Source organism: Rhincodon typus, chromosome 22 (genome assembly GCF_021869965.1).
Source record: "Rhincodon typus isolate 14 chromosome 22, sRhiTyp1.1, whole genome shotgun sequence".
In the NCBI taxonomy this organism is placed as follows: domain Eukaryota; kingdom Metazoa; phylum Chordata; class Chondrichthyes; order Orectolobiformes; family Rhincodontidae; genus Rhincodon; species Rhincodon typus.
Window position 1 is genome coordinate 303954 of NC_063353.1, and position 15027 is coordinate 318980.

General features: G+C 39.4%; 2 protein-coding genes across 2 annotated transcripts in view; one reads left to right on the plus strand and one right to left on the minus strand.

The window, feature by feature from the left end:
* The window catches only part of nopchap1 (NOP protein chaperone 1), a 7060-nt gene extending 3853 nt beyond the window's left edge, over nucleotides 1-3207 (plus strand). The window contains exon 4 of the mRNA XM_020521858.2: nucleotides 1002-3207. Within this exon, the coding sequence (XP_020377447.1) occupies nucleotides 1002-1190 (189 nt within the window). The 3' untranslated portion in view covers nucleotides 1191-3207. The remainder of the gene's footprint in view (nucleotides 1-1001) is intronic.
* Nucleotides 3208-6567: 3360 nt separating this feature from the next.
* Nucleotides 6568-15027, minus strand: part of aldh1l2 (aldehyde dehydrogenase 1 family, member L2) — a 103988-nt gene continuing 95528 nt past the window's right edge. The window contains exons 22-23 of the mRNA XM_048610072.1: nucleotides 13373-13572; nucleotides 6568-9065 (exon numbers count right to left, since the gene is read on the minus strand). Coding sequence (XP_048466029.1) covers nucleotides 9010-9065; nucleotides 13373-13572 — 256 coding nt within the window. The 3' untranslated portion in view covers nucleotides 6568-9009. The remainder of the gene's footprint in view (nucleotides 9066-13372; nucleotides 13573-15027) is intronic.

A 15027-nucleotide genomic window follows, 5' to 3' on the forward strand; every position in this document is an offset into this window, starting at 1 on the left:
TTCTCCTTCTTCTGAGGGAGAACTGAGTTCTCCTTCTTCTGAGGGAGAACTGAGTTCTGAGGAAGGGTCACCGGACCCAGAACGTTAACTCTGTTTTTTCCTTCACGGATGCTGTCAGACCTGCTGAGCTTTTCCAGCAACTTCTTTATAAAACACTGTTTAGGCCACAACTGCATGCAATTTTTATAGGAAAGATGTGATTGCGATGGAGAGGGTGCAGAGGCAATCTACCAGGATGCTTCCTGGGCTGGAGGATCTGAGTTATGAGGAAGGATTGGATAGGCTGGGGGATGTCCTTGGAGCGGTGAAGGTTGAGAAGGGACATGATAGAGATGTATAAGATTATGAGATGTAATGATAGGGTAGATAGGAAAGCACTTTTTCCATCAGTAGAAGAGTTATCAACTGGGGGAATAGAATTGAGGTAAGGGGTAGAAGGCTAAGACATGAGTTGAGGATAAATTTTTTTTGACTCCGGGAGAATGGAACACACTTTCTGAAAGGGTGGTTGAGTCAGACATTTAAGCTCAACATTTAAGTACTATTTAGATATTCACTTGCATTTCCATAGCCTCCAGGGGTCTAGACCAAAAGCTGAAAAATGAGATGAGTGTAGTTAGGTCTTCATTGATTGCTACAGTCTTCTGTATCATGATTCTTTCCCTTGCCCCTCTCTTGGCTCCTCCAGTTCTCCATCCTCTTACCCATAATCCCGACCCTGACCCCTCTGCAACTTGTCTTATTGTGCCTGTCTCATTACCCCTCAGTTGTCTTCTCTTTTCTTTCCCCCTCACTTACCCCTCTCTGAAACACATTCCCACCTCACTCTCCATGATCCAGAACCTCTGCAACATCCTTATGTTTACCTTGCCCTCATCTATTCCCCTCCACCCTCTGAACATCCCCCACCTCACCTTCCCACCCAAACCATCTCCACAATCTTAACATACTGCATGCCCAGTTTCTCCCTGACACTTCTTTTACCTGTTGTACTGTTTCAGAATGTGTCTCTGTTTGAGATGAATGGTTCTGACGAAAGTGGAGACGAAAAGTTAACTCCTGAGGATGAGGATTCTCAGTGCGAGTGTGATTTGTTTGGGGAAGTTACAGAAGCAAATCTGAAGCTACACAGAACCCAGAAGCAAGAGAAATGTAGAATAGAAGTTCTGTCAAGTGATGGCACCCATTAACTATCCAAAGGAGCCTGGATTAGGGACGTTGATTTCTTCACGTTTAAAAGGGATGCAAGTGATGCAATGTCCTGCATGATTTCAGAAGAGAATTGGATTGTTCAGTCCTCAGTCTCACTGTTAACAGTCACATTGGACCCAGCAGCAATCACTAACGTGTCTGAATGGATTACTAGAGCATCCATTTTAGCCGAGAGACTGATGGTTCCGGATCAATTATCTTGCAAAGGAATGGTCCAAATGAATGACTTTCCAGCAAAGTAGCACCCTGCACCCGTCATTGCATGTTATTTGTATACCTCATGTCAGCTGGTGCACTTTCAACGGCCAATCAAAACAGGCAGCCTCTGGATATAACAGTGCCTGATGTTCCTGAGCATTATAGGTCTGCTCTTCTTGTGAACCATTTCTAATGGAAATAATTTCACCAAATGCCCTGGTACTGGAGAAACTGAAAGAAAGCCCTCTAGTATAATAAGCTCTGGTTTAGTGTTAAGCTCCGCAATGACCAGGAAATAGATGGACTTAGTTATTGCTACCCATTTGATACAGTCAGTTTATGGTGTTAGAGATGTTGAAAAGAGAATTGCCAAGTGTTGTAGTTTTTGAAAAGTGAATCAGTAAAATGAGCACAATTTTGTAAAAATGACATTTGAGGTGATAACCAGACATGTATGAGAATCTGTACAATGGGAGTATTTAACAAATCAACCAATTCCCTGCAGAGCTAATGAAAACTGATAGCTCACCTTGCTGAGAAATCTTTGTAATTAGGAGCTGGGGGATAATTTTGTTCAATTCCAGTAGATCATTAAAACAATGTCCTGTAACTTTTATTTTTAGAAAATACTGGTTATATTTTGATATACCATGTAAAGTGATTTGACAGTGACAGTACTATATCCTGTAATCATTATAAACAATCTTGTGTATTATAATCCTTGTGAACAGACTGACTTGCCAAGCCTGTGCTGCAAATTCACTGGCTCAGGGATGTGCTTTATCTGCAACACTGATCCTTCTCAATTTGACAGCAGATCTTCTTCAAATACATCATAGCAGATTTCAGCTGTAGGTGCTACATTCGATTCCTTGATAGCATTCAAACATTTATCACTTTTGTCTGTCTTGCAACACCAGCTCTGACAAGCCACCCCTTCTGTCATCAACATCTCCTGATCCTGACGCAGCTTATTGATGCATTTTTTTTTCTCTGCCTTTGTGTTTGAAGATACTTCTTTGAACTCTATAACCTAATGCATTTTTCTATCAAATCTGACTGCAGGAAACTGGTAGAAAGGTGGTTCAGCTGTTCTTTGCAGTCTGCAATCTCATCACTTGTGCTTGGCTAATTGAATCTTTTTTTCTTTATTCCTCATTCTTCTCCAAAAGCCCCACCCTCTTGAGTCACCTCCTTAGCATTCAGTAAGGTACTGAGCAGCTCTGGTTTCTTGTGGTTTAGTGAGACATTCTGATTCTGCATGTGTTGGAGTTGTTATCTGCCTAGTTGTTGCAGTTTCTGCAGATGCACTTCTTGTCCAGGTTCAAATGATGGAATTGTTAGTTGTCATGACCCTGTTTCCAGCAGAGGGTGTAAAACTCTGATAAGTCTGAATGTCCAGTTGAACAAAGTGCTCTTCCTCACTGGGGCCTGATCTTTTCTGAAGATCAGCCAGTGTGGTTTCCACCTGTTGTCTGCATGAGGCTTCTTTCATTTGCATCCAAAAGTTCCAAATGACCAAGAAAGATTCCTTGTGAAGGATGTATAAGTAAGGATAGTGAAAAATTGATTAAACTAGGGTTGAGAGAAAAGAATGATTTACAGACACATTCTGTGTATTAAAATAATGGTTTCTTTGTATGGATGAATTACACATTTTGGTGTAACTAATTCTGTATTCAATAGTTGTTTCAGTAGTATTGCTGAATGTGTCTCTTTTCAGCAATACTCTACTTCTGTATGATAACCTTGTATTAATTCATATTTCTTTTTAAATAAAAATTTATTTGAATTTACTATCAGAAGGGTTGTTCTTACCTTGTGGTTCTAAGTCTCACCTGAACCAAAAAATTCTGAAAATTTAGTTGCTGAGGTTACCTTTTCTTATGGTATATTTGAATTGTGCCATTGACTGAAAATCGGTTTGCCACTACAGCTTACTGTGACTTATTCAAACACATACAAAAGCTATAGGAACAAATTTTGGCCATCCTGCAATGAATTGCTCATCACTGCGCAAATTTAAGCAGCCCTTGAAGAGAGGTGTACATCAGTCATTCTTACAGATCTGGATGGGCTTCATATGATGCATTTTGCCAATGATTGAAGAGACCAATTTGAGAGGCAAATTCTGCCACCAGTGACGCATACTTTGAAATGTTGCTGTGACTTGTTATTTTGTGTTAGGGCCTGTTCCCAAACCACCATATTGCTATTTTCCTAGTGTCTTCTGGGTGTGAAAATCAATGTTTAGAGTCATCATATCACACTTGAAAGCATCCTTGAAACAAAACTTTTAGGCATCCCATCGATCTGTTGCTACCTTACCAACAGACCTTGGATACCTTTCGTTCTATGAATGTGCCTGAACCAGCAAAGTTACCTCTGATTTGAGTACCAGTCTTCTGGGAGAGATTTAGAGGATTTTGTGATTTTTGTCCTTCCACTCGATGCCCAGAATGTGCTGCAAACAGTGAAAATGAAAGATTTTAAATTATTTCATGACAGCTGTAAATTGCCCTTTTTTTCATTCATGAGTGTCATCCCTAGTTGCCCTGCGATGATGATGAGCTACCTCATTGAACTGCTGAGTCAGCTTGATGTTGTTCCATCCACATTGGCCAAAATGTAGAGCCAGCTTTTCTTACAACTGATGTTCCTTGTCTGAGACAACTCCATATCATTAGTGTTTTTAATGTAATAAAGCATCCCAAGGTGCTTCACTGAAGCATTATTAAACAACATGATATTGAACTGCATGAGGCGATCATAGGGCAAATGACCATAAGTTTAGTCGAAGAGACAGTTCTTAAAGAATGTCTTAATTGAGATAAGTAGAGAGATTTAGGGAGAGGTATTCCAGAGTTTGGACTGAACTTGTTGTGAACTAAACAGATGTGAAAATTGGCGCAACGCAACCTCTATAACAGAACTTGCCTTGTCCTTGTGCCACTTTGCCTTCATTCAAAACTTATTGTACCTCTAACTTTTCCCAGTTCACAGACAACCAAGTCCACAGCTCCAGCAGTAACAAAGGGAGTAGGTGGAAGTGGGGGTGTTCCCTTTTCTAACAGTGGCAGCATATTAATCTTAAGTTTGTCATCTTCATGGCCAGCTGCATGCATTTTAATGTTCCTAATTCATGCCAGAATGGCACAATGGAATATTTAAACAATGTTAAGCTTGAAATAAATTGATGTGATAGATTCTTTGAAATCCCAATTGACAATTCCCTAGTTCCACGTGATGGCTTTCGAAAGTTTTTGTTTGAATATTTTCTTGTTCCCAAGCTATGGGTGTTGCTGACAAGATTGTCCTTGCTCATTGTCCTGGTGGTGACAAACAGCTGCAATTCATGTGGAGGTAAATGCTGTTGCTTAGAATGCTGTTGGATGAATACTTCTTCCCTTGGTCATCAGGCAGAGTAAACTTTAAAAACTACTTCTGCCAAAACTAAGTTTGACTTAATTGACAGATGGGATAAACTGGGTTTCTTTGGGACAGAGGAGGCCAAGTGAAGATTTAATTCAGGCATTTAAAATTATTAGGGGCCTCAGTGAATGGATAGGACAGACCTTATTTCAATTAGTTGATGCTAGGTTAATAGTTTTCAAGTAATTGGCAGAAGAATTAATGAGGCACAGAAGACAATTTTTTTTCACCAAAGTAGTCTGGAAGTGGAATGGGGATCTGCTCTTATTGGTTGACTGGATGATAGAGCCAGAACCTTCAATGCATTTTAAGTGCTGTAACTTAAGAGTTGTAAAGCAAGATTAAAAATACCACCTCTTTTCCAGCAGGCATTTTTCCAACTCCTTTCATTTTTAAACACAATTCTGTTTAAGTTACATGATCAGGAGGCAGTCATTGATGCTTGATTATTGAGTTTTATTTATTGAATCAAAGCTGACAGGAAAGTGACCAGGAGTCTGGCACTTCCTGAATGTACAGTAGGAGTCCCTGCATTCTATGACTTACAATTCATTTATCAGATCACATCTTAGAATCACAGAATCCCTACAGTGTGGAAGCAGGCCATTCAGCCCATTGAGTCCACACCGACCCTCCAAAAGAGCATTCCACCCGGACCCAACCCCCAACCCTATCCATGTAACCCCCAGCACTACGGGCAATCCAGCACAGCCAATCCACTGAACCTGCACATCTTTGGATGTGGGAGGAAACCAGAGCACCTGGAGGAAACGCATGCAGACACAGGGAGAATGTGCAGCCTCCACACAGTTGCCCAATTATGGAATCAAACCTGGGTCCCTGGTGCTGAAGCAGCAGTGCTAACCACTCAGCCACCATGTTTTTTTTTAAAATTCATTCATGGGACATGGGTGTCATAGACTAGCCAGCAAATTTTGTAGTTGTCCTTGAGAAGGTGGTGGTGAGCTGCCTTCTTGAACTGCTGCAGTCCATGTGCTGTGGTTTGACTAACAATGCAATTAGGGAGGGACTTCCTGGATTTTGACCCAGCAACAATGACGGAATAGCCATTTCCAAGTCAAGATGGTAAGTGGCCTTGTCCTTCTAGATAGCAAGTTTGGAAGTGCTACTTAAGAATTTCTGCAGTGCATCCTCTGGATATCATACACTGCTGCTACTGAGTGTCCATAGTGAAGTGAGCGGATGCTTATGGCTGTGGTACCAACCAAGCTGACTCTTGTTCTCTGCTTCATCCATTGTATTTCGTTCATGGAATTCGAGAAACTTCACAGAAAACAGTCTGTCACAATTAGCATTGGCATTTAATAGAAATAATGTCCTAGTCCTTTTGACCCAGAATTATCCCAACTGTATCAGACAGGAAGGTAGCTGAGCACATATTTATCAGCCCATTCAGATTATCCTCTACTACACCATGCAATTCACACCCCAAACACACAATCTTGAAGACAGTCAATGCTTCATATTTCATTTTAGACTGAAGATTACAAATTTATGCAAATAATTTATACAATGGGATGAAACTCAGCATGGTCACGTGTGGGGGGGACACCCACAAACAAAGCTCGTATGATCAATGGATTTACTCCAAGGACATATTAGACAAAAGTGAGCTGGAACAACCAAAAGCAATGGCCACAAATCACAATCACCAAATACCCAGCATTAAGAGCAGTGAAAATTGAGAAAGAAACTGGCTCAATATCAGCTGGAATGCATAGCAAAGCTTTATTTTTACTAAATTACGTGATGCATGCTTAGACCGCAACTAGTAATTTTTACATACATGATGAATAAATTCATATTAGTGAGTTGAGAAAACAAACATAAATAGAAATTTAAGCCATTTTAGAGCAGAAACAGACCAGAATATTAAGTAAATCTTCTTTGCCTACATAGCTGCAGAGACAGTAGTAGCTCATAAGGTGGGGTGGGACCAGTTCCTCATAACCCAAGATCACATGATATATAAGCTAAATGTCTTCATCAAAAACACTCAGTCCCTGTGATTTCTCCTGGACTAGACTTGACCAACTTGATGTGATTGGAAAACATTTTTTTGGAGGATGTTCTCCCAATTGTCTGTTGTTTCTTTTCTCTTTATTGTCTCCCAAGAAATGAGCTGAGTGCAGGGTGGAAGTATCTGTTGCAATACTTTAGTCATCATTGCATGTGGGGCAATCCTGATGGATCAACTTTTTTTTTTAAACCTACTCCATCAGTTTTAAAATGTCAATGTTGCCCTAATTCACCATTACATTAACTCCAAGAAGTAGTGCCGCAATGCAATTCCAAGGTTCGTTTTGTCAAATTATTAATATTCTGTAGCGATCAAGTGGAATCATTGTGAGATCACTTTTCAATGTATAGTCGGACAAACAATAAAACGGTCAGGACTAAAGGCAGGTATATAGATTAATTGCCAGTTAGAAATTCATGCAACAGAAATCTTCTTGCACAAATGAAGCAAGTGTTCTTAACAGGACACATGAACATAATAATATAAACACACTTTCAGACATGAAACTACTGGAGTACCAGTATTTATATGACATTATGTGTATATTACAAAACACAATCTTGATACATGTGCCTACAGTCAAGACGTACATCAGTTCCAGGGAACAGGCATTCAAATTTACAAAAGGTACAAAATATTGAAATTATTCAAAATTAAAGCTTATTATGCAGTTCAAATGCTATGCTGCTGTCGTCTGTACTCACTGTAAGAAGATCTATATTAAAGGCACTTCATTGTGATCATGTGCAAATAAATTTGTAGTGATACTTGGCAGCACCAATATTTGGACAAAAATATAGCAGTATATTATTCTACAACTATTAATGCAATAAGATCAGAATTTGATGACACCACCCTTTCCTCTATATCAGGTTTTGTCGAACACAATAAATGACCTTCTTAAATGGTCAGTAAAATTACAGAATTATAAAAACCAAATGTTTAAGTGCTTGGTTCTGGTGCTCAGCTGTACTGAATTTTCCTACAGAATTTTCCTAAATTTAGCCCAAATTCCAGCACACAAGTTTGCAGAATTTCAAGAAAAAAAAAATCACATTTCTATGATATTTTGAGATAGTTAGATAATTGCTGTGCCTGTCCACAAAACTGCCAACAGCCCAGGTTGAATTAATCACCATGGTGATGTTCCACAATTGCACTCATTTTCAGACCATTCAGGAAGCCCTTTATTAAACTCTCTTGGTTTTATATTAAAGGTGTAAATACACCAATAGACACCTTTTAAAACTCAGAATTAAACTGATACTGTACACCACTATAATTCACAAATGATGCAGTATAGTCACTTTCACTTAATTAAAATAAAGTGCTGGATAAAACATTAATTAATTTTTCTTGTGATAAACCCAATAGCAGCTCTATTGCAATAAAACTGCACCAGTTATCACTTTAGATATTCTAAGGAATATTTTAAATTCAAATTTAAAGAAAAAGTTTAAAACAGCCTGATTGTACCAGTTCATGGAAGATAATACGTATATAAGCTTGAAGGAAAATTTAAAGAGAAAACACTTTGAAGAACTGGTGCAATTTTGAACATTATTGTATGCTTAATTATTGATTGCACCCACAAAGCAGAAACTTTTGACTATGATTTTAAACTAGTGATTATTTAAAGTATTTTTGATGATATTGAGGCACGCAGAGATGTCAATGCATCGACGATGTAAATGGGATTATAATTTTAGCTTCTCTTGGGTGCCACCATTAAAAGCAAATAAGTTACAGTTGTCCCCTAAGGTTCAGTCTGTATAGTACAGTTGTCTCGTAGGATTCAGTCTGTATAATTCAGGTGACTCCAGGGTTCAGGCTATACATAGAAAAAAACCCAGCATATCTGGCAGCATCTGTGGAACGAGAAAGAGTTAATGTTTCCAAGTCCAATAAGACATTTCTGTGGAACTCTTTCCTCCAGAGATGCTGCCAGACCTGCTGGGTTTCTCCAGAGACACTTTTTATTTTAGATCTCCAGTATCGCAGTACTTCATTTTTATTTCAGTTTGTACAATTCAGTTGTCCCCGAGGGTTCAGACTGTATGATTTAGCAGTATCTTTACTGGATTAAGTATAGCCAGTGTGAACAAAGATATTCTTGTAGTATGGTTCTAATACTCAACAGTTACAGCTTTAGTTCGTAGATATTCATGAAGAGCTTCCTCACCTAAAAATGGAAGAAAAAAAACAGATTTAGATTTAGAAATTTTAAGAGTCTTAAGATTAAGCACCTAGCTGATCAAGTTGTCCTCTTCTGTAGTTGTTGACGGTGATTTTCTTTTAGACTCACTCTTTGCAAATCTATGTTGTCGCTCTAATTGTTCAAAGGTTCAGTCATCCCCGTATAAGATTTTAGGAACTTTCCTACAACTGATATTAGACTTTAAAACCGATTGAATAGCATAAGTGACATCAGTGGGTTTCCCATCCAAGGGGACAATTTGTGAACTGAGCACATTCTGGACAATCATAACTGACATATCATCGGTTTTCTCACTTCATTCTTTTAACATTCTGGAGAGTTTTCTATTTGTATAATCTTACTAGTTTTGTTGTAATATTATTTTATTTGTATTTAATCTAGTTAGTTCCTCCTAATGCTTTATTTCCAGTTTGCCTCATCACTCAGATGGTGGAATTTGAATTCAATAAAATATCTGGAATTAAGAAGCTAATGATGATGACCATGAATCCATTGGAAAAACCCATCTGGTTCACTAATGTCTTTTAGGGAAGAAAACTGCCATCCCTACCCGGTCTGACTCCAGACCCACAGCAATGTGGTTGACTCTGAACTGCTCTCTGGGTAATTAGGGATGGGCAATAAATGCTGCTCAGTCAGCCACACCCCCATCCCGTTAATGAATTTAAAAAAAACTCACTGTGAAGACATATACAAAATAGCTATTTAAAAGAATGAAAGGTGATTTTATTAAAAATATAAGATCCTGAGGAGAATTTGTGATTTGGATATTGACAGGATCTTTCCCTTTGTGGAAGAGACTAAAACTAAGGAACACAGTTTAAAAACTACAGATCATAGAATCCCGACAGTGTGGAAACACGCCATTCAGCCCAACAAGTCCACACAGACCCTCGGAGCATCCTATCCAGACCCCTCCCTATAACCCACCTAATTTACACATCCCTGAACACTATGGGCAATTTAGTATGAAGAATCCACCTAGCCTGCATATCTTTGGACTGTGGGAGTAAACCGGAGCACCCGGAGGAAACCACACGGGGAGAACGTGCAAACTCCACACAGTCGCCCAAGGGTAGAATCAAACCCAGGTCCCTGGTGCTGCGATGCATCAGTGCTAACCACTGAGCCACCGTGCTGCCCTAAATTTTCCATTTAAGATAAAAGTGAAGAGAATTTTTTTCTCACAAAGCCTCATTCACCTGTGAAATTCTCTTTCCCAGAAAAGAATAATATCTGTCATTTAGGCAGATTTAGATAGATCCTTGATTGTCAAGGTGGACATGACAGGAGAGTGGAGTTGAAGCCACATGCAAGTCAGCTATGATTGTCATAGAGAGTCAGAGTTATACAGAATAGAAACAGGCCCTTTGGCCCATCATGTCTATGCAGACCAAAAAACATCAAGCTACACTAAGCCCACTTAGCTGGACTTGATCCGTAGCATTCTATGTCCTGACATTTTAAGTACTCATCCTGATGCTTCTTAAATATATTTGGCTCCAGCACCCTCTCAGGCAGCAAGTTCCATATATCTACCACCCTCTAGGTGAAAAGAAGATTTCCCTCAGATCTCAAAACTACTTGCTCCTTTTGAGCAGGCTTGAGTAGCTGACTGGCCTACACTTGTTCCCTGTACGTATGTCCCTATTTAATATGCCTGCCACTTTCTGGTTTACAATTACAATATAACTCGGGCCTTTAAGGAATTTCTGCACATCCCTCTGATTCTCAAAATATTTGTAAAACCCCTCAGCATTGCCCCTGATATTTTGATTTTTGCATTCTCTTTCTGTGGTTTAGTGTCTCTTTGCTATTCTTTCAGAATCTTCCAGTCCATGGAATCTCCACTCCTGTGCCTTTGCGCAAGTCTTTTTCAGTTGTATACTACATCTCACCTCTGTCCCCCACTTTTCTGCTGGCTGATCTTAAAATCAGTTCCAAATTTGAAAATAGCTCACCTGACATCAGCTTCACATCCTGTTGGAAGAAACAGAAAATAGGAGCAAGAGTAGGCCAAACAGTCGTTTGAGCCTGCTCTGCCATTCAAAATGATCAGGACTAATCATCTAACTGAGTATCCTGTTCCCACTTTCTCCCCATACTCTTTGATCCCTTTAGCCCTAACAACTATACCTTACTACTTATTGAAAACTTTCAATGTTTTGTCCTCAGCTGCTTTCTGTAGCAAAAAATTCCACAAGCTCACCACTCTGAGTGAAGAAATTTCTCCTCATCTCACTCCTAAATGGCCTACCCCCGTATCCTTAAATTGAGACTCCTGGTTCTGGACTCTCCCATCATTGGGACCATCCTTGCTGCGTTAAAAATGTCCCATCTGATTAGAATCCTATTGATTTATATGAGATTCTCCCTCTTTCTTCTAAACTCCAGTGAATATAATCCTAACCAATCCAGTCTCCTAAGGAGAAAGGATAAAGAAATATAGATTTACAAATCGAGGATCTGGTTAAAAATCTGCGGAAGAGACAATACTTCTGCAAACTGAATGAAATTGAGTGAGATAGAAAGACAGAGACAAAACCTACTTTTCTTAGCAACATGTCTTCAAATACCTTCTTATACGTCTCTCAGTCTGCTGAATATTGACATCACTTATTAACTGTATTGGCAAGCTATACACTATTTATAATCAGAATCTGGATTATACTGCTGGGAATGGGACACATTGACTGATGACTCAACAGCAGCTGGAAACTTAATTCATTACAAGGTTGACAGAGGGAGAACATCAACATATTTAAACACGCTGCTAGTTGAAGTTAAAATTATGTGGCATACCAATCTTAATAAGAGAGCAAAGGCATAGGACAAGTGACATGACTTAGAAGGAGGGGTATCGATATTTAAGGATGATACCAAATACCATGTATAGCTTTTTTAAAAATTAGAAACAAAGTTGCAAACAGATATTGACAGAATGTGTACAGAAGTTAAAAAATGGCAAATGGAATTCAACAAATTTGAGGTAATACATTTCAATAAAAAAATCACAACAAAACAAAACATAATCTGAATGGAAATGGGCTCGGCATTATGTAAGTGCAGAGGGATCTGGAGCACAGGTTGCCCAAATAGGGCATTGCCACAGGTTGATAAGGCTGTAAAAATAAACATGAACAGAATTCGATATTCCATCACATGCAGCAAAAAATAGAGCATCCACAAGTTAATGACTAAACTATATAAAAAAAATGTATTAAGATGTTAGTCAGAATAATATTTGCCATAGCACGGAGTTCAATGAATTCACTATGCAATTATCTATTATTCACAATAAATAGGTGAAATACATCTAGAATGATTCAATTATGCTAAACAGGACTGTTTATATTGGGCACTGGTCAATTGGAACTCTCATAATTTTAATAAGTAGTCCAAAGCTGTGCAGGTTAGGTGCATTAGCCATGGGAAATGCAGAGTTACAGGGATATGGTAAGGGAATGAGTCTGGGTGGGATGATCTTCAGAGGGTTGGTGTGGACTTGTTGGGCCAATGGCCTGTTTCCACACTGTAGGGATTCTATAACATCTTCCACACATTATGTGAAGTGTCGACACTCATACTTTACCAGGTGGTATGATTGTGCGAGTTGGCTGTCCATTTCTTTTCCACTGAAAGTCTGCATCAGGATCATAACTTGCAGATGTAATAGACCCAATTTTAACTCTGTGTAGATGGATATGTTTGAATGGATTAAAATCAGGCCCAATATATCACTTATGCACAAGTTACAGTACATGGTAGATATTGTTGTCTTATCTGATTCTTGGGTTGGTTGTCCAATTAGTCAAGTTTGTTACTAGTTGCCTGTTTCTGCTCTGCAAATGGGAAATCATACAAAAATTTATCAGAACAACAATGATCTCATCAAACAGTAGAACAGGACCGAGGGGCTGAATGGTCTGCTCCTGTCCATGTGTCATAATGATTGAGCGAATTTCCAAAGTGGGACCCTGCCAAGCTGTTGTGCGATTGTTTACAAGCTGAACAGACATCTAGAATGTTGAGTAAAAGCAAATCAAACTCAATGGAGCTCCATCATAGTTCAATATCCAAAAAAATAATCAGCAAAACCACAGGGTCAATCCCCCAGAAGGAACTCCCATGCACTCAGTGAAACTGAGTCCTGGAATTCAATATAACACACTTGAGTGCTTGGTCACAGAGTGAATGCTGCAACAGTATACTGCCAATAGAAAACGTCACGATCAATGCAGGCTGTGTTTCTGAACAAAGTCTAAACTTACCCAGATCTTTCCCAAATCCAGACTGTTTGAAACCTCCAAAGGGAGCTGCAACATCAGTTTTATTGTATGTGTTGATAAATACAGTTCCAGCATCAAGTCCATCGCTCACATACATTGCTTTTCCAATGTCCTGTGTGAAAACCCCTGACGCTAAGCCAAATTCAGTATTATTTGCCCGATGCAACACTCCATCAACATCTCTGAAACCAATATAAAGAGAGTAAAATCAGTGCTTCACACTGGAATATACGTTTCATCTCATAACCACTTAAATATTTCTTCAAATATAAAGCATAGTAGAAAAATGCTTGGATTAAATGACAGGTTTATAAGAGAAAGTGCATTAGGAGGGAACAGAAAAAGGAAGTGAGAGGGTCAAAAGCAATGAATGCGAATAGATTACTAAGAAATATAAATCTGATTCCAGAAGGTTTTTTTTCAAATAAACAAATGACCATATAAAAAAGATGCTAAAAGCAGGAATGACTACAGACCAAAAAGACAATCTTGTGGATGTGAAGAGTATGGGTAAGGTGATGAGTCAGCACCTTGATTCCAACTGCTTTAAAGAAGATATTCCCTCTGCAGCAGTGAAGGAGAAGCGAACAATAGAAATTGGACAGGATGGAAACTGATGAAGAGGAGGAGTTTGGAAATTTGGCGGTACTCAAGGGAGGAACATCATCTGATGCTAATTTCCTAGTTTGATCAAGGAGGAGACTGGGGATGGCCCTCTTGTGGTGCAGTGGTAGTGTCTCCACACCTGGACCGAGTTCCACCTATTCCAGTCAATGAACAGGTTGATTATTAAAAATAGGTTAAGTTAAAAAAACGAAGGGGACAGATGGCACAGTGGGATCTGTGATTAGCACTGGTGCCTCATAGCACCAGGGACCTGGGTTTGATTCCAGCCTTGAGTGACTGTGGAACTTGCACATTTTCCCCAATGTCTGCATGGGTTTCCACCAGATGCTCCAGTTTCCTCCCACAGTCCAAAGATGTGCAGATTAAGTGGCCATGCTAAATTGCCCCACATTGTCCAGGGATACGCAGGTTAAGTGGATTAGCCATAGTAAACGCGTGGTTATGGGAATAGGATACGGGTGGGATGCTCTTCGGACGTTTGGCACAGAATCAATGGACTGAATGGCTTTTTCCTGCACTGTAGAGATTCTATAATTATATAACTGAGGGTTATGGCAGGCGGGCAGGAAAGTAAGGCAATGATCAGACCAGCCATTATCTAGAATAGTAGAGTAGAGTTAAGAGGCTAACAGTCCTACTCCTGCTCCAATTTCTTTTGCTTTTTCTGAGTGAGTAATGGTAATTGTTGTTTTCCCAAATTAAAGGAAATTACACAGTTCCTCTCATTGTAGGAGTGGATATATGGGCAACTGCTACTGATGCAGACTTGGGTATGGGGAGCATAATTCCAAAGCTTATAGATGAGAAAATGTAAATTTTGCAAATACAGAAGGGAATAGTGAGGACTTAGAACATAGAACATAGAACAGTACAGCACAGTACAGGCCCTTCGGCCCACGATGTTGGGCCGAACTTCTACCCTAAACCCAAGGTCTATCTAACCTCCACCCCTACCTTATACTATCATCCATTTGCCTATCTAATGGCCGCTTAAATGCCCCTAATGAGGC